Genomic DNA, 20,941 nt, shown 5'->3' with positions numbered 1-20,941 from the left:
ATTCTCAGTACATCACAGTTTGGATTCCAGGAGAGTTTCTCTACTGAGAATACCATTTACATGTTCACTCTCCACATTTTTCCAACATTAATTTACAGAATAGCACTGGTTGATGTTTTCTGTAACATATCTAATGCGTTTGACTGTTCGAATCACAGTATTCCACTAGATAAATTGAGGTTTAATGCAATTCTTGGTACAGCCAATCAGTGGATAAAGTCATATCATACCAAGAGAGTGCAGTTCCTAGTATACAGGCTGTTTCAGAGTTCATGTTGCATACTTAGTGTTTGCAGGAGATACCTAGTAGATAAAGTTCAATGCAGGAACCTATGTCTGAAAATGTCATCCAATGACACTACAAAATGTCAAAGTTATAGGCACCAGTGCCTGTAAATGTGTGTATATTCGGGGTTATTCCATGATGATGATACAGACTTTCCAGGTGAAGGAGAAGGATAAATGTTTCAGTCTCGGGTAAGATCCCTGTCCCAGAAACGAATGGGTTGGAAGTTACAAGCGAAAACTATTTTGATACTTCTGACAATGGAATACATGTACCGGTACAGTTGTTGGTAAGAATGTAGGGTATGCAACTTTCAGAGGTGGTAGTAAGGACCAAAACGAGAAAAAATGTCTGATAAACATGGGATCTGAAATGCATACCTGAGGAGCTGTGACCACTCGTTCATCTTCCCTGGTGTGAAACACATCTCCTCTATTGAACAAGTGCTCATAGCTCTTAAAGTAAGCATTTTACAGTTCTTGATTACCAGACATTTTTTTCATGTTCTGGTCCATACTACTGCCTCTGAAAGTTGCCTACTCTAAATTCTTAGCAACAATAATATCGGTACATGCCTTCCACTGTCAGACGTTTCAGAATGGTATTTGCTTATAACTTTTGACTCATTTGTTTCCAGTACAATGACCCTTACTTCAAATTGATATCTTCTCCATCATCCTTGAAAGTTTGTAACATTATAACAGAATCACCCTGTATATACATAATTTATGGACACCAGTACCTATAACTTTTTTTATGCTCTGTAGTGTCATTCGCTGTTGATTCCAGACGTGGGTTGCTATGTAGAACTTAGAAGTGCCCCCTAGAAGTCTGTAACATGAAATATGAAACATCCTTGTGTAAACAATCTTCTCCCCAATATACAACAATAAAACAGTTAAAAAATGGAAAATCCAGGATGGAATGTAACAATATACAAAAAGGATAGTTGCTACTCGCCATATAGTGGAGATGATGAGTTGTAGAAAGGTGCAACAAAAGGACTGTTAGAAAGCTAGCATTCAGCCAACAAGGCCTTCATCAAAAATAGACACCACACACATGCGCGCGTGTGCGCGCGCGCGCGCGCGCCCACACACACACACACACACACACACACACACACACACACACAGAGAGTGAGTCTCTGGCAGCTGGAGCCAGCTGCAAGAGATCGTTGTCGTGTGTGTGTGTGTGTGTGTGTGTGTGTGTGTGTGTGTTGTTTATTTTTTACAAAGGCCTTGTTGGCTGAAAACTAGCTTTTTGACACTCTTTTTATTGTTCCTTTCTGCAACTCAGCATCTCCGCTTCATGGTGAATAAAAAAAACAGTTCTTTTCGTGGAGTAGTACTACTGTAATCACTCCAAGAATATATACAGCAACAAAAGAATTGGTAAACAATGTTCTTAAAACTTTCATTGACTGGTTTTGTATAGTGGCCAAGAGAGCCAGCCAAAATTAATGTGCTCTCCAATAAATAAACATTATTTATACTCATAAAAGAAGGCTCTGTCACATGGGTTGCGATCCGCGAGTGACAGTGAGTTGCGCACTGATGGGTTGTGGGTATGGGGCACCCGACAGGGCATGGAGAGAAGACGCGAACGTGATGCCAAGGATTGGATTGTGCCGAGGCGAAGGGAACTCGGGCCGAGTAACCAGCGATGGCGGTCAATGGTTGGCCCTTCGCAATTTCCATTGTGAAACTGTCTCTGGTTGGCTGTGTGGTGTATTTTATAGCCAGTCGGTGGAAGAATACTGCTGTGGGGATTGGCGGGCAGGTGATCCGGGGAAGAAGAATTAGTGCCCACGATGGCGGCTCTAATTGCTGTACCTCTAGTAGTGGAGCTGGTGCTGTGTGTTGCCGTGACGGATGCAGGAGATATGGTTGACAACAAATGCAGTGTGCCTATGTTGTAGTTGTATTATTCATCTTACGCATCGTGCTCTAGTATTGCCGGCAGCTTGGAGACACGGTAGCCCGGAGTACACGCCTGTGTTGTGTAACAGTAGATACTGTAACTGGTTTTATGTGAATGGTCTCTCTCTTTAGATTTTAAAAAGACACATCATATTCAGTTCTGGACATCTAGAGATACTGCACCAATGGTAAGTATAACATTCGGTGAGAAAATAATAAATAAGTTGGAAACTTCAAAATTGTTTGGAGCAAGAGAATTGAAACTGGAAAACGAACATTTTGGAACTTCTAAAACAACTTAGTTCATCCATATTTGCACTTAGAACCATTGAAAATGTTGGGGAGAGAGAAATCAGTAATGGAAATATTTTGCGTGTTTTCATTCAGTAACATCATAATGGAATAGTGTTCTGGGGTAACTTTTAGAAAGAAAGTCTTCATTACTCAAAAACATGTGGTAAGTATGATTTGCAGTGCTTACCAATGATCTGCTTGTAGACATCTGTTCAAGGGGTTAATCATTTACAATACATCTTCACTGTATATTTATTCCCTTGTAAGGTTTGTAGTAACAAATTCATTGCAGTTCAAAAGGAATAATGGTGTACATAATTACAATACCAGAAGGAAAAAAAGAAGTTATTTGTTCCACATTAAGGCTGTCTTTAGCATTGAAAGGGGTTCACAGGGCTGCAACCAAAATTTTGTATCACGTACCTATACAGTTCCTATTCAGTGGAAGAATGTCTATCAGTGGAATGTGTAAAAGGTGGTGTGTAGGAATTACTAACTCAAATCCATGTTAAAAAAAGTTATTGCTTGCCCATTGTGCAGATTGAATAATGTGGGTTCCAAGCTTCTATTCTATCTCATTCCCTTCTCATTTACTGCTTCTTTTTAAAATCCTTCAACTCTCAGGACTGCTTTCTGGAAATATTGTAGATTATCTTTTGATCTCTCTATTCCTAAAATTTCAGAATCCCATATAACATTATTTTGTTTGCCATTGTTAACTCTTGTTCTAAAACTTTGTATATAAATGTATCTGTGCAACCTATCTTCAAAGGGTCAGTTTTACTTCTGGTTTTTCTACATTCTCTGGAGCCCAAACTGATCGCACCCTAAATCAGCTACTCTCAGTTTTTCAATCCTTCTGTATGTAATTCATGTTAATATTTTACAACAGTGACTTATAAACTCATGGTTCAGAAACACCTGTCAGCAGCTACCTTCTTTGAAATTGGTATCTGTTTCAACTTGGGTATTTTGTTTTTCTATCTAATTCTTCTTGCAGTATCTTATCTTCCATCTCATTTTTTTGTCTAATTCCTTGTCCTTTGTGTAATACTGTCTTCAAATTTGTTTCCCCGGTATGCTCCTATGTATTCCTTTCAGTTGTCCCTTCCTTGCTTAGTACTGGCTTCCCATTAGAGTTTTCGGTGTTCATGAAACTGCTTCTCTTTTTCAAGCAGGGTATGTAATTTTGCTGTACATGGCATTTATCTTTGCCATTGTTATGCATGTTTCTGTAGCATCAATCATCAAATTCATGGTTTTTCATTTTGAAATTCCTATAAATTTCATTTATTAGGCATCTATAATACATTTGGCCCATTTCATTTTTATATTTTCTCTTTTCATCAATCAAATTTAATATATACTGTGTGGTGGAAGAATTTTTATTTTGGTGTCTGTGGGGCTATTTGATTCTCTGCTACTCTCCCTCTTTCATCAGTCAAAGTTACTCATTCTTTTTCTGTTGTATTCCTTTTCCATTCTGCAGTTAGTAATCATCTAATTCTTGGATTTGTAGTGGTTTGTTTCAGCTTATCCAGGTCCCATCTCTGTGATACCTGCCTTTTTTCAGTTTCTTTAGATTTAGTCTGTGATTCATGATCAATATATCTTGATTATAGTTCACATCTGCTCCTGGAATTTTTTTGCAGTTTGAAACCTGGGTTTTAATTCTCAGATTCCATGACACTACAATAATTTGAAACTTAACCAATTGCAGTAGATATTGTCCAAGTATAATACCTTCTTTCATTATTGTTAGAACAGTTGAGGTCTGTACAAAATTCTAGCAGACCACTTCCTAATTTTCTTTTTGTTTGAGGTTGGCAAGAGATAAACTGGTAATATGTTTCATTATACTTCTGTATCAACAGTATTAGTTTTTTATTTTATAGTCTGTCCTATTTGTTGTTGTCATGCAGTAATAACAATAATCTGTTAATATGTAATGTTTGTTGGCACAGCTTTGACACAGCATTTTCTTCTCCTGTAGTTTATTTCGGGTTAGGAAAGAAGTTAGTGCATTTCTATAAATGAGAGACACTGAAACAATTGTAGGGATTCACCTTGTTATTTTTACTGTATTTACTAAGGGGAAAAACAAAAATGTGCTTTGTGTTTTGAGAAGTCTTCAAAAATATGTGTCCATATTTCCCATTTAATCTGCAGTAGACTGTCAAACCCTTTTTATATGCTTTTATTTATTTATTTATTTTTTATTCCATAATGTGTCTCCACGTGAATCCATTCCTAGGGATGGTCTTCTCTTTTATTTTTCATATTGAATGCGAACAGAATGACAGACACATAATGTATGTGCTCTGTTGCTCCACCCTGGTTCGTGTATAATTGGCAAAGGCAGTTGCTAATGACAAGCGAAACTTCTCTCAGAAAGAAGAGTAATTTTTCACTGTTTAAGAATCTGCTCTTTAACCATATTTCACTCTCATTACTGAGCTCTTGTATCAATGTTTAGTCTACAGAATTTTCGTGCATTATGAAATAACACTGAACTGTCCGTTTCTTTGTATATTCAGTTGTCAGCTGTATTTATAGCAAGGGAGTTCTGTTGCTCTGAGGAAACTAGCACCTGACTGGAAGGTGGAAAAAGTCCTTAAACACACACAACAGTAAATAAATGGGAGTGAGTGAAGGATTTCATAAGGATAACATTATAGATTGTGATGAGATTGAACTCTGTGAAATTTAGATAAAATTGTTCATTGAGACATCATGTTTTTGAAAACTCCCATTATAGGGTAGAATTTTAGGAATGTAAGCAATAAATAAATAAATAAATAAATAAAAATACATTGCATAGTATGCTGCTAAGATGACTTAACATTATTAGCTGTACTTAAACTTATACTTTTGTTGTTATTTGGAGGTAGCTGCTACAATGTATTTATATTTTAAAAATGCCGCCATCCTATATACATTCTCATATGCTGCTATGATGAGCCACTTCTATTGATCATGTTACTAACTGTAGTTAAACAGTTGTTGTTATTAATTGGAGATAGCTTACATAGATATAGGAAAGAACAATATGTAATACTATAGGCTTATTATATGGAAAATATAGAGAACACTACTGCAACAAATTCTTGAGTATGGTTTGAATGTTTGGGATTCCCACCAGGTCAGATAAAAGGAAGACATTGAAGCAATGGGGAAGAACATAGTTGGTCGTGGTGATCAGGAAGGGGTTGTAGGTTTTCATTATGTATAGAACAATTAAGAGTGGTGTAATTGCCAACTTCCATCCTATAATTATAAATGTGTCAAACCTTTGATCAAATAAAATGAAAACAGGACCCCAAATACGGCTAGAATTCACTGGTCTACAAATCTAGATACTTTCACCTAGTTTTGCTGTGATGTATGCTTTACTCTCAGTAGTTTAACTTCAGTTATGTTTTTCTTACAGGAGATGGCCTCAGGACAACATACGAGCTCTATCTGTGCTTCAGTTACCATCAAACAAGAGCCAGTAAGTAATATTAATATAGGTATTTACATTATTTACATTTTGGTATCTCTTTTATTAAGCAATGAACGAGAGTAAGTATTTGCAGAAAGGAAAAAATTTTATTATCCACCAGACCCATATAAAATTTTACATATAAATTAAATGTTATCCAGACATGTTTTGGCACCTGTGAGACATCAGTGATGACATCTTTGACATCAGTGTGTGTCACATTTTTTTGGTGATAATGTTATAGATGTTCAACTGGTTTTCTGTGTTGTTGTTTTAAGTTTGAAAGCTGCTATAAATGTCTCTGGCTGCCTTTGAAGTGATTGTCATTTTCAAATTCCTTATTGAAGAGTTTGATTCAACAAGGCTGTATTTTGTTCATTTTATGGCCTGTCAGCATGTGATGTTTTTTACCTCAGTTTTTCTCGTGTTTCCTCGTCATTTTTTATGACTTCACTCTTCTCATATTTTGCCCAACAAAACTAAAGGCCTGGCCAGACAGAATGCGGCCTGGCCGTCCGGCCTGTGGCCTTGAACCGCAGCCGGCAGGCCGCACTGTTGAATCGCTCGTTACTGTATGGCGGCGGTCACACAGAGTGCGGCTTTGACGCACCGGCATGCGGCCTGCCGCACCGGCCGCCGCCGGGTTGTCACAGATTACAGATTCGCCGCAAGCCGGAGCGGCTGCTTGCCTCTGTTGGCGCATTCAACTGCTCTGCGGTCACACTGGAAGCAGCGGCGTGAGACAGTTTTCGTCTTGTAGCTCGTAGTGCATGCATCATGGACACAGAAAGACTTACAGAGGAGATGAGAGAATACAACTTTTTGTATGATACACGCGATCCTGATTTGGAGCTAGAATACTTTTGCCCTCGATATACTCTTGATAGAAAGCTGAATTCTCAGAAATAGTGTTGTCACTGTGACGTCCATAACTTCCAATATCAACTACTGTAAACTCCGTAGTATGGATCAACGATCGCCAGGAGAACGAAACACCCAAAGTTCTAGAAATCCTTCTTCAGATTTCTTCCACATCTCTGTTGTAGGAGTACGTAAATATTTGGGTTGTAGAACAGTCCATATTGCCTGGCACACTTATTTCACAATATCTGAGACTGTTGAACGTCCTAACCGAAAAGAAAAAGCTACGGCCTGGTGACTGTCGCCTGTAGTCAAGTATCTGGAAAAGATTAAAATCTGTTATGCCGATAGAACGAATGGGTAAGTTAACGATCAAAGATATGTTTTTTTAAATTCAATAACAATGTTATGAATACAATGAAACAAAACAATCTATTAAGTAGAAAGTTCTCTCTAGCGGGACATACGGAACTAGATGTTACTATCGTTTGCTGTATTCGTAAACACTGCAAATAAATTTATCACTCCACTCGTAACTACGTTGTGGGATAGCACTTTCTTCCGCCGAACCTTTCATATGATACAGCAAAACTGAAATGGAATAATTTATACGACTTCTATTTGAAGCACAAAGGGGCCACAAACGGTAAAACTTACCTCAAACAAATGGCTAGTCTGTGCCTTGTATCAATTGGCTTTCTCCAGTTCGTTGTGCACTTCTCAGTGCTACCTTTTTATCAGGCGATGCATTTCCTCGAAACATTCTCGCGACATACGAAAACATTTGAAGAACCTATCTTCGTCAGACTCTAGATCAATACACAGACGATGGTATTCTCCTAAGCTTTCTCTCTTGCTATTAATGTCGTGCACCCAACATCTATTCTTGGTGCCATTTCGTATCGCTAGTGCGAGTTACTCATTTCTGAAATAAAAAATAAATAAATAAAATAAACTTGAACAAAGATAACGTGTCCAGCGTGAGGATTCCAAATCGTCTAATGCCAAGACAATCGCGCTATGTATGCAAGCTTAGTAATGGGGTTCGGCCCCTTCCACAGTGTAACAGCTAACGCATCAAGAGTCACTGGTGCGGCCGGCCGTTGCCTGTGTGGCGCCCTGGCCGCTGACGGGCCCGGCCTTAACTTAGATTAATAATTTCACACCTCAGAAATGTTTGACAAACATGAAAGTGTCTGAATTGTCTGTGTTTGCCTGTTGATCTTATTAAGGTTTTGTAACAGTCTTAATCCAGGAGAATTTATTTGTTTATGGTACACATGATTTATAGATCTAAATGATTAATGGAAAATCACTACACATGTCATTTATCAACTGACATGCCTGCACTGCACAGCCTTTTACATCGGCATGACAACAACTAAACTGGCTGAGTGCATGAACGGACACAGACGAACTGTCCGCCTAGGAGATGCCCAGTACCCAGTAGCGGAGCATGACCTCCAGCATAATTCTAGGGACCTAGGAACCTGCTACACCGTATGTGCCATTTGGCTTCTCCCACCCAACACCAGTCCCTCTGAACTGCGGAGATGGGAACTTGCACTCCAACACATCCTTTCATCCCGCCATCCCCCTGGACTGAACCTACGTTAAACAACCTCACTCCCATTCACTCTTCAGTCTTCTCCTCTTTCCCTTTCCTCTTTAGCCATTCACGCATCTTTTCATCCTACATAGTTGTGTTTATCTTTATACTATATACCTCTTTACTTCTGTATGCATCCTCTTTGGTTTGAAGCTGGCACAGTACTTACAGTAGAATATCTTTGGCTTCCCTCTGACAACCATGCCTCCATCCTTGCTACCCTCCCTATTTTCCTTTCCCTGTTGCTTCATAACCTGGGTTGTGAGTAACTGAATCTCCTTTCCCTTCTTCCCTTTCTTTCCCCTCTCTCCTCCCCGATGAAGGAACATTTGTTCCGAAAGCTAGGAACGTAAATTTTCAGTTCTGTTTTATGTGTATCTATCGGCTGTACTGAGCTGAGGTAAGTACTGGCCAGCCCCTCTATCTCTTTGTTAGTATATGATTTATAGATCTATATATGTGATCAAGTTGCTTGTATGTGGAACAAGTCAGTACATACTATGTAGAGGATGTTAAAAAGGAAAAAAAAAAAGTTGAATATTTTGAGAGATTGTAGAACTCACACAAACAAGAGAATGAGTACAGTGCATGTGGATCTGGAAAAGCATATTTTTTTAGACCAGAATAATTGGTCATAGGAGGGGCTCAATCTGAACACCATCCATAAAAATGCATATTTCTGCTGTACAGCATTATGAATCACTATTTCTTTAAAGTCAACCTGATTGTTGTTTTACATGCTGGCATATATTGACAGCACTATACTGTAGTGTCCCCATAACTGAGATCTGTGAAACACATTCCAACGTGAGGGCCTTTTGCAACCAATTCAACCAGCTCAGTGGTCATACATAATAATATAAGTAAATAATTATATTGAGCCCCATTTAATCTGTCATTAGCATGTGTGGCTCTGTTAATCTATCAACAAGTATGTCTGTCTGTGCATTTACGGAGAAACGGTGCCGATATCCTCTTTCTGGAATTGCATGGGGATTTTTGTAAAACCAGATATGATGGTTATGAGATCTCACAATGCCCAAAATGTTTCTTTTGTCCATTCACGTAGCTTCCTGGGCGCCGAGCAAAATCACACTCGTGACCACGGCCAGTATCCTTGCCCTAGTAACTATTTGTGGCATGCGATACAAATCACGTGACATACTGCTGTGTAGATTTAATGTAGATTTAATCATAAACATTTATGGATGACTCCAGATTAATCCTCTGTATGGCTACACTGTAAAATCTATCTAACAAGTGTTACTGTCTCTCTTTGGCTTGAGAGACTTGGTTAAATTCTCTTTATTACAAACTCAATAACTAAAATCCATGTAGCTATCGAACTATTCTCAGCAGAATTCTGTAATGCGGGCACTGGACTGGAATACATACACCGCTAACAGTCCAGTACACTGGTGTGAATTGGCTGCTCACAATTTCTGACAGTCTTCACAGGAAGAAAAATAAGAAGAATAATATGCTTCACCATCACTGTGTCAAAAGACGCGCTCCAAAATTTCTAAGCAAACAAAGAAACTTTTTTTTTTTTTTTTTTGCTGAATTAAACCTTGCCAAGTCTGCTATGCTTGGTGAACTCTACATCCAGATGACTAATGCTTCCACCTCTTCTTATCGATTACCTGCAGTCTCAGCACAAGGCAACAGTCACCTAGAATAATGTATTTGCACAAATATAGGCCACACTTTTTTTTACTAAATTTTGACTTGAAAGATCATGGTGCGGCCTATAATAAAGATTTTTTTTCTCTCAGATCATAAATCAATTTGAAATTGACCTGTACATATGTCTTGTGGATTGAAATTTATACCGTGACAAGTTGCTTCAGTTACTTTTGTAAACCATCAAAGACTTAAGAAGGAAAAGCTTATACTTTGTTCCTAAATACAGTAAATTTCTTGAGAAAAGAAACTACTGCACCACTGCTTTTCAGCACCACATGTATGTATGTATGTATGTATGTATATATGTATGTGCTCACTGGATTCCCCTACATTATTTACTGTAATACTGTTCGGCATATCCATAGAGACCAGCGTTTGGTCTGTGTTTCCTATTTTGGAATGTAAGTAAAAACTGGATCACGCGATGCTGTAACAATATCAAACTGTTTTCATAAGCAGGAGTCAGTTTTTGCATAGTCAGAGTTCTACAGTGAACTTTAAATTTCTTTTGTGAATTCTTTTTTCGGTTCTTTTATGTGCTACTTTTCAGCCTTCAGTTTGAATCATTTCCATTGTAGCAGCATATACACATTTCCTGTTTTGAACTACAAAATTGAGCACGTCTTTCCGCATCTCGATATGTATTCCTTTGCATAATACATAGCTGATAACTTGAAGTTGCTCATTTGCTATGCAGAGTTGCTAATATAATTTACTGTCTGCATCATGTACGTGGTGGTAGTATTTCATAATAGGAGATAAATTTAGTTGTGTGGCCTATGTTCAAGATTTAATTTTTACCATAATCTCGTGTCAATAGCTTAGGTGTGGCCTGTATTCACACACAGCCTGTATTTGTGCAAATATGGTAAATGGAAAGAAACTAAAAAGAAAGAATTCCAGGCCTACACATTCTCAAGAAATTCAGATTGTTGTAGTCCTTCCACATATGAAAAATAACTTTGTTGATCACAAAGGAACAATATCCTGTGACTTTAAAACACTAACTCCACCCTCCAGAGTCCACAACTTGCCCGTCAACCTTGCTAGGGCTGCCAGTGGACAATTTAGTGAGCCCCAATTTGTATGTGAATATATTTTCGCATTAAGGTGTTACATCCTACTGGAATCAGGAACAGTAATATAGATCTTTCCATTGGCTATTTCTTGCTGCCACTAATAGAACTTTCTACTAGGACCTTCAAAAGTTTTTGTTCAAAGGATGTCGGAGAATAGTGGGCATCACAGGAAATCACAATCCTATAAACTAGCCGTGTAGGCTCTGGCCACAATCCATTTAAGAGAATTAAGGAGAGATGCTCCCACCAACTGCAGGCTGGAGGAAACCTCTTTCCCCTGGATAGTGGCTCTGGCACAGACAATAGCTCTCTGATGAGCACACAGACAAGGCCAGGAAGTGATGTGTTGCACACCATCTCTCATGAAACCCACATTGTCAGTTAACAAAATTTTGGATGTAACCGGTGGCTCTGAATCACACTTTTGCAAGTCCTGTTGAGAGAAATGCAATGTACCTCAGTGGTCTTGTGGCCCTGTGGCATGGAAGTACCCAAGATGACACAGATATGGAAATTATTGATCAAGTACCACCCAGGTGAAATGAATCGTGTGTTTCCCTGCACTAATCATTGAACACTAGTCTGGGATTTTTGTATACTAAATATCATGTGCACTCCTCCATCTCAGATGCGTGAAATGAGCATCTTCCATGTGTGTGTGTGTGTGTGTGTGTGTGTGTGTGTGTGTGTGTGTGCGAGAGAGAGAGAGAGAGAGAGAGAGAGAGAGAGAGAGAGAGAGAGAGAGTGCTTGTATCTGTAAGACACTAGAAGATTTGCTGTAACAGCTTATCGGTTGGTACACTACAGATTTTTTTCAATATAAAGGGCATGGGATTGCAGACTACTTTAATTTGCTGCATTGTAGCAAAAAGTTGTATCTGCTATATAACTTATGATCTATTGGGCTTCCACAGGTAATTAGTGGTGGAAAAGAGGAAAAAATGTACTGAATGAGTTGTACATACACACAACACCACAATAGTAAACACAAGAATTAAGTCATATGTGTAAGTAGGAAGTCTGCATGATACATGCCCAGAGTTGTGAGTAACTTATGGTACAATAGCACACATTGACACAACAAAAACTACAACGCAACACAGATCGAACAACTTACTACAGACTGCCTAAGGTTTAGAAAGAGATGTACTTAGAGTACAGTGATGCAAAAGGATTTCAGAACACTGTTGACAATGTTGATGGAGCACCAAGTAGCGACTGTGCTTGTATCCATAAGAAAAGTCTTCCCGTCCCTTCTGTGAGCAAGAGTTCAGATCTTAGAGAGTATGTCTTTCTGGGCCCATGTTGATTGAACTTACTTTTCTTGTTTTAGTGTATACCAACACTTCTCAAAATATTTGTCACTTTTTTAACAGCTTGTAAATATCATTACATGGCGTATAAATAATTATTGGTACAACAATGGTAGTGAAATACACTGATCAAATCGAGCATTGTGACCACTGTCCTCGGCAAGACTGAATGCCACCTAGAGGAATTGTGGACAAGTGACACAGTAAGGAATGTTTAAAACCAAAGAAAAGATGGATGGGGAATTATTCTAGAGGTGGTACAGTCTCCAGGTTGGGCCCGGCACCTCAGAAGGAACATTCCAGAAATGGTGAGGCAGGTCAGGTGCTTGCTTGATGGTGTCATGCACATCTGGGGAAAGTAGTTAAATGACAGTTAAACCATTAGTAGGTGACAAGGTGTCAGGAGTCTACACCCTGTCACAGTCTGTGGACGTCAGAGGTTTGCCTGCCTTGCAAAACAACAGATCTGATGGCATAATAGAATGCTGGTGCAGGCACAGCTGTTTTTGGGCACACTGTTCAGCACCCATTGCTGAATATGGGGCTCTGCAGATGACTGTATGTGTTCCCATACTGACCCAACACATCATCATTTACGATTGCAGTGGATACAGAGTCTTTGAGGTTGGACTGTGGATTAATGGAAAAATACCACCTAAGTGGATGGATCACACTGGCAGGTGCAAGCTCTGCACCCACAAGTAACTGGTGAAAAATTTAAAGGAATTGTGTGACTTGTGCATAGACACTGGGTGCTACATACCTGCAGAAACCTACTGAGAACTTTCCAAATGCATGCTATGAAAATTGCTGCTGCATTGCATTTTAAAGGCAGATCAATTTGTGTAATGCTGTTCAACTAATGAACTTTACTGTAGATTAAACAATGGAAAATCCAGGAGAGAATAATGACAGTACTGGGAAATATTGGCAGACTGGCCCTGGCAGTCAGTCATCTTTCACCTCATCGTTGGAGCTGAATCGCTGGGACCACAATTAATGCTGACAGGTACTGTGAGACTCTGAAAAAACTCAAACGGGCAATTCAGAACCGGAGAAGAGGAATGTTGAGCAAGGGCGTACACATTCTCCATGACAACGCTCGCTCACAAAACTCTCGGAAAACCGTTGCTCTCCTGCAACAGTTTCAGTGGAATATAATCACCCACCCACCCTATAGTCCTGACTTGGCTCCCAGTGACTATCACCTGTTCCCTAACTTAAAAGAACATTTGGCCAGAAAGCAATTCAGCTCCGACAACGAGGTGAAAGAAGAGGTTCATAACTTTCCGAATAGCATTGCAGTTTATTATTCAGAAAGGTGTTGATGCAATTGCCAGCCCTCTGAAGTCATGCTATTGTTTACGGAATGAAGAAAAAAAAAAAAAGATTGTATTGCCAACACCTGGCCAAATGTGTAACCTTTGGTAGGAATGCACACGAGAACGATTGTCCGCCTCCTTCTCCCCACTGTATCAACTGCAGTGGCTTCCATGCCGCTGCCTCTCGGGATTGTCCGATGTATCTAGATGAGCGGACTGTCCAAGAGATCTGGGTAAAGGAAAAAGTGCGTTATCCATTCGCTTGCAAGTTACTGGCTAGTAGCAAACCCTGCGTTCTCCCATTTGGCACCTATAGTTCTGTTCTTGTTAACCCTCGCCCCATGAAGGACACGGCCATTCAGACATGTGACCTCCAATTCAGCTCTTAGTTCATGAAATCGTCCAGTGACTAGGTAGCATCGCCATCCCCCCCCCCCCTCCCCCGCCTCCTCCAGCGGTGCAACAAGCTGTCAAACTCTCACCTCAAGGGTTGAAGCCACCAGCCACACAACCCGTAGGCTGTAAAAGACAGAAGGAGTACTCCCGTGAAGACTTTGTCTAATAAAACAACACCCAAGTTTTCCTCTAACCGGAAAGGCTTGAAGAAGTCCACCAAAGGCAACTGGTCTTCTCCTTCGGCAACTCGAAGATCCTCTTCGACAGTGTCACCACGTGATACCTTAGCGTAGCTGGCCTCTGTGTTGCCGGTGCACACCACCAACCGTTTTTCAGCATTGCAGTATGCAGACTGACTGCACAAGCAACGTGATGCTTCTATGGACCCCACAGAGCCAGGATCCTTTTGCTTCTGTGCCCTGTAGTAGCAACACTTCACAGACTGTCCTCCAGCAACCACCGGGGTGAAACCCCTACATCTCTTCTTCAATATGACTCTCCTCCAATGGAATGTTTGCGGCCTTCAGTCCCACAAAGGGGATTTACGGCTGCTTTTAGCATCGCAGTGTCCCCTTGTACTCTGCCTTCAGGACACAAAATTGCGCCCTCACAACCGCTTTGAGCTTTTACATTTCTTACCGATTCCTTTTGACCTTCCCCCCTGAGGTTGGCATTCCGTCTCATGGGAGCATCGTGCTGCTCATACAGCATCTCCCTGACTACCCATCTTCAAACTGTTGCAGTTCACCTTTTCCTGCCCCACCTGACTTTTTCCCTCTGCACCATTTGTGTCCTTCCGTCATTCAGTGGCACCAGGGCAGATTTCCTTCAGTATATTGGGCAGCTACCTCCCCCATTTTTGCTACTCAGTAATTTGCATCATCCCAGGACCTGTCAGAGAGGTGCCCTCCTGAACAACCTTCTTAACCAACTTAGCCTCTTCTGCCTTAACATTGGAACACCCACTTTCCTTTCTGACTCCTCACTCACCTATTCCTATTTGGATCTATCCTGCACCTCCCAGCTTGCCCATCGTCTTGACTGGTCTATTATTTTTGACACCTACTCGAGCGACCATTTCCCGTGTGCTATCCATTTGCTGACTCCTACCCCATCTGCATGCACACCCAAATGGCAGCGAACTAAGGCTGACTGGCAGCTTTACTCCTCTCTGGCGACCTTCCAAGAACAAGATTCCCCCATTTGTGATGACTAGGTGGAATATCTCACAAAAGTTATCCTTACTGCTGCAGAACATTGCATTGTCCCAGTCCCTTGGCGGACTGAGGCATGCCAAGACGCAATTCGCCCAGGGAGATGTGCTCTTCACATTTTTAACCAATCATCTTACGATGGCAAACTGCTTTCATTATAAAAAGTCGTGTCCAAAGTGTCGTTGCATTCTTCGGGATAGCAAAAGAGCTTACTGGATTTCATTCACTAGTATTTTTAACAGTTCCACCCCTTCCTCTGTCATGTGGGCCAACCTCCGATGGCTCTCTGGGACCAAAATCCATTCCCTAATGTCTGGCCTAACAGTAGCATATGATGTTATCGTGGAGCCTATTGCTATCTCCAACACCTTGGGCCACCATTTTACGGAAGTTTTGAGCTCTTCCCACAATCACCCTGCCTTCCTGCATTGGAAACGAGACTCGGGCAATAACCTACTCTTCTCCAAATCGTGAGTGCTACAATGCCGCCTTTACTATGAGGGAGCTAGATCATGCTCTCAATTCATTCCGATCCTCCATCCCAGGGCCAGATGCTATCCACATTCAGATGTTGCTGTACCTTTCTCTTGTAGGCAAGCACTTTCTACTTAACATGTACAACCGCATCTGGGAAGAGGGCACATTTCCCAGACGCAGGCATAAAGCCACAGTCATACCCTTACCTAAGCCCGGTAAGGACAAAAATCTTCTGCCTAGCTACCGCCCCATCTCTTACCAGCTGTGCTTGCAGGGTGATGGAACATATGATTCATGCCCAGCTGGTATGGTGGCTCAAGTCTCACAATTTACTGACGAATGCATAGTGTGGATTTCGAATGTGGCGTCTGGCAGTTAACCATCTTGTTACTTTGTCCACCTATGTCATGAATGGTTTTCTGCAGAAATCCCAGACAGTGGCCATGTTTTGCGATTTGGAGAAGGCCTACATCACCTGCTGGAGAACTGGTATCCTCCCTAATCTTTACACGTGGGGCTTCCGTGGCTGCCTGCCTTGTTTCCTTCAGGCATTTTTAAAAGATCGAATTTTCAATGTGTGTGTGGGTTCTGCCTTATCAGGGTTCCGTCCTGAATGTCATCCCCTTTGCTATTGCCATTAACCCTATAGTGTCGTATCTCCCACCGGGCATCTCCAGCTCCCTTTTCGTTGACGATTTTGCCATCTATTGCAGTTCTCCATGGACCTGTCTCCATAAGCGGCGTCTTCAGCAATGTCTTGATTGTGTCTACTTTTGGAGCACAAACAATGGCTTTAGATTTTCCACTGACAAAACCATCTCTATGAATTTCTGATGGTGCAAATGGTTTCTCCCACCATCTTTACATCTTGGGCCTGTTGCCCTTCTTGGGGCTCATGTTCGATAGGAAACACTCTTCGTCCTCCCATGTGTCTTACCTGACAGCCCGCTGTATGTGGTTCCTCAGTGTCTTCCTGGGAGTGCCCATTGAACCACCGGTCTCCATTTGGAATGGTCCCTTGTATGTTCGAAACATGACTATGGGTGCTTTGTTTATGCGTCTGCACGTCCATCCCTCTTACGTCGTCTCAACGCAATCCACCATCATGGCATCAGTATGGCTTTTACACTATCCCAGTTGAGTCTGTATGCTGAAGCTGCTGAACTACCACTGTCCTACCACCATGACTATCCTTAGTAGGTATGCGTGGTCTCCCATCCTATGCCTCGTTCTTTGATGATTCCTTTGATCACCAGTACGGGATGCATCCCTGTTCTCTGTTACCGTGTGGAGTTTGCTTTTGGCACTTGCTATGGTGGCTTAATTTCACACTACCTGCAACTTTCCTGGTGGGTGTGAACTCTTCGTGAAGCAGCCCATGTTAACCTTGGCATTTGCTTGCTTCCTAAGGATACCACTCCAGCCTTGCTCTATCCTTCAGTTTCATGACCTTCCCATGGAACTTTGCAGTAGTACCTTTGTATACACTGATGGTGTCAGGTGTGCCTTTGTCATTGGCACCCCTGTCTTTTGGTATCGGCTTCCGGCACACTGCTCAGTACTTACTGCCAAGCTCTTCACCTTATATGATGCCATGGGCGACAACCTTTTCAATTGTGTCCTCTGCTCAGACTCACTCAGTGCCCTTGAAAGTCTATGTGCGCTGTACACTGCCCATCCCTTAGTGCAGCGGGTCCAGGAAAACGTGTCACTTGCCCACTCTTGGTGGAGCCAGTGTGATGTTTCTGTGGGTTCCTGGTGATGTCGGTCTGTCAGAAAATGAGGCTGCTGACACTGCTACCAAGGCTGCAGTCCTCTTATCTGAGCCCGTGAGTTCCTATATTACCTCCAATGATCTCAGTGTTGCCGTGTGTCAGGGGTGTGGTGTCCCTTTGGCATCACCAATGGTCTTTGCTTCATGGGAATAAGCTACAGCTTATTAAGCTTCTCGCAGTGGCTTGGATGACCACCTCTTGGCTCTCCCGCCGGGAGGAGGTAATTTTAACTAGGCTACATATTGGGCACTGCCTTTTTAGCTATCGTCATTTGATAAGTGGCACTACCCCACCACTTTGTACACATTGCGCCCAAGTTTTAACTGTCTGCCAATTCCTGATGGAACGCCCATTTTTTAAATGTTTACGTTCCCACTTGGGTTTTCCATCTGAGTTATTAGCTGTTTTAGCAAATGACGCGCGGGCTGTTGCTGTGTTTTACTTTTTATCCGCCAAAGCAATATGGCAAAGGCCATTTAATTTTTAGTTTTGGACCTCCATTTCTGTATGGTGTCTTCTTTTAGCCCCTTTTCCACGTGCCTGTTTTTAGCTGTCTTCTATTACATCAATTGGGACTGTCATAGTCATTTTTTAACTCCTCACTGTCTTCGTGTTGTATAGTTTTGACTTGGATGTGTACGACCCCAGTTGTTTTTTTGTGCCCTAAAGGAAAACAAACAAAACTAAGTAACTTAATGTTCTGTAACTACAATATCGGTGAACAACTGTTGAATTGGTCCACTCATACAAACATCTGAGTGTAACACTTTGTGGAGATATGAAATGGACTGATCACACAGGCTCAGTCATAGGTGAAGCAAGTGTCAGACTGTGGTTTATTGGTAGAATGCTAGGGAAACATAGTATTTGCAAAACACTTGTGCAACCCAGATTAAAATATTGGTTAACTGTGTGGGACCTGCACCAAATAAGAGTAGCAGGGGATATTGAACATATGAAAAGAAGGACCGTACAAATGGCCACAGGCTTGTTTGACCCACGAGTGTGTCATGGAGATGGTGAAATAACTGAAGCAGCAAATTCTTGAAGATAGATAGGAATTATCCTGAGAAAGCATAGGAATATGTTAAAATTCCCGATGTATTGCTCCTCTATGGTTTGCAAAGACGAGATTAGATTAATCACAGTGCACACAGAGGCATTCAATCATTCTTAATGAGCTCCATAAGTGAATGGAATGAGAAAAAGCCCTAATAACTAGTATCAGTTAATGGGAAGTACCCACTGCCATCCTCTATACAGTGGATTGCAGAGTATGGCTGTTGAAGCAGACACAGTGTTGCCAGCTTTATACCGTGTGCAGTTGAGGGATGTTGCAACCACCAGAGCATTATTGGCCCACCACTGGGGAGTGACTGCTGCTGTTTAACAAACTCTTCAGTTGTGTATGCTGTGTGTGTGTGGGGAAAGGGGGGGGGGGGGGGGAGATTAATGTAAGTTCCGGAGAACGTTTTGTAATATAGAAGAGTATTCAGGATGTAGAAATTGGAACACTACACAAGTGGTTTGCATGTGACAGTTGGAGGTCCAAACACTCTATAAAGCCAGTCTTCCGAGTGAAAGTCTTTCATGTGCTGCCTAGGCCCAAACCTCCAGATATCAGGCACTCAGATGGCCACCAAACATTGTATGTCGATAGAATATCAACAAAAATTCTGATCTAGTTTGTACTATGTGCTTTTGTCCCACAGAACGAGCGTAAACATTAATTAAAAGTAACACTAGAACTACTGAGCACAGGAAAGTGAACTGTAAGTTACAAATACGTATAGCTTCCTAAGGGAAGGTGGTAGAGTGTTATATCGTTGTGAAGAGGGTCCTGTGTTCCTAGCCCAATGATAATATTTTTTTTTTACTGTATTATGGATGAAAGAGTTATATCGGACTATTAATACTTTCAAATGTGTGATGCAATTGTTTTTTTATTGTACTGTTTCATTTGTTTATGTTTATTGATTGAAACTGCAAATTCACTAGCTGGTTCATCATGAGTGGTGTCTGTTCTGCTGCACATCTCTCACAGAACACAATACCTGTCTGTGCAGATGTACTCTATAGGTTTGCTACTTCCTACTAACAAAGTAAAAGCAGATTGCCGAAAGAACATTGTTACAAACTCCAAAAAGTCATTTTACATGTCAGGAAAATATCCTCTCATATAACAGTTTCAAGTGTAAACAGTTAAAACAAATTTTAATAAGTGAGGTTTGAATGAGGGACCTTTTATATGATATGACGATCTCACCCTCGACCAACTCACCCATGTGTGAATGCCCCACTCTTCTGTTTTTTGTAGACACATATGCCTTCCCTGTATTCTGACTTTCCATGCAGATTGAATATGATCAGAGTCCAGACATTGAACGTGCAGCCTGTAAACTTTCCCTGCTGAGTTGATCAAATTGAAAGACAATCACTGAGAAAGTGCTTAAGGAAATGGACAAATGTGTGACACCTTTCGAATAGTCCTGGTACACACACTTTTACAATAAGCTGTGTTGTAGTTGTTCAGTAGCAGATAACTGCTTAGACACATTGTGCAAAATTTAATAATTACTGCCAGTAAAAGAGTGAAAAATGTTCATTGAAAGAAAGGTAGTTTGAAACTGAATTAAAATTTGTTGTTTATTCAGCAAACAACATACATGAAATAACTGGTGACTATTACAAGTTTACATGTCTGAAAGAGAATCCCACTATGATTTCCCAGAGTTGAATTCCATGAAGTAAAATTTAATATCTGAGAATCTGCTAGGGATGTAAGTACAGTGTCCTAATGCATCATAGGTTAAGAAAAATAACTGTGATGAAATACTGCTAAGTCCTCTAGCTAAATATTTAAAAGAAATAGAAGTTCAAATTCCACATATCCAAGAATATTCCATGTCTGAATCACTATAAAACTGCCTAATAATTGTGCAAATTCAGAATCCAAAACTCAGGTGAGTTTTTCTATAACCGAAACCAGAAGTTTTGAATACTCGAGGATGAAAGTTCAGCATAGGTCGTTACAGATCTGTCTGTATAACAAATGTTGATACTGTATTTGAATTTTCTGGCTTCTTTACTTGATTTTCTCATATTTAAAATGGTTTTCATGCTGAAACTAGATATGGTAAAAATGTGTGACTTCTACCACTCACTGGTGCAACTGTCTGCTAACAATTGCTGTTTAGATCCTGTCTGTAGATGCATTAATTGC

At 40.8% G+C, this 20,941-nt stretch overlaps 1 protein-coding gene across 6 annotated transcripts in view; it reads left to right on the top strand.

Annotated features, from left to right (window-relative positions):
* The window catches only part of LOC126106409 (gastrula zinc finger protein XlCGF57.1-like), a 327,990-nt gene that overhangs the window by 28,763 nt on the left and 278,286 nt on the right, over positions 1-20,941 (top strand). For 5 of the 6 annotated variants that reach the window (XM_049912683.1, XM_049912681.1, XM_049912682.1 and 2 more), the window contains exon 3: positions 5,933-5,995. The exons of the other annotated variant lie outside the window; for it this stretch is intronic. In XM_049912683.1, coding sequence (XP_049768640.1) covers positions 5,933-5,995 — 63 coding nt within the window. The remainder of the gene's footprint in view (positions 1-5,932; positions 5,996-20,941) is intronic. 6 annotated transcript variants of the gene reach the window in all.

The sequence above is a fragment of the Schistocerca cancellata genome, chromosome 10, assembly GCF_023864275.1.
Source record: "Schistocerca cancellata isolate TAMUIC-IGC-003103 chromosome 10, iqSchCanc2.1, whole genome shotgun sequence".
NCBI classification, from domain to species: Eukaryota; Metazoa; Arthropoda; class Insecta; order Orthoptera; family Acrididae; genus Schistocerca; species Schistocerca cancellata.
This window is presented reverse-complemented; position numbering and strand designations above follow the sequence as displayed.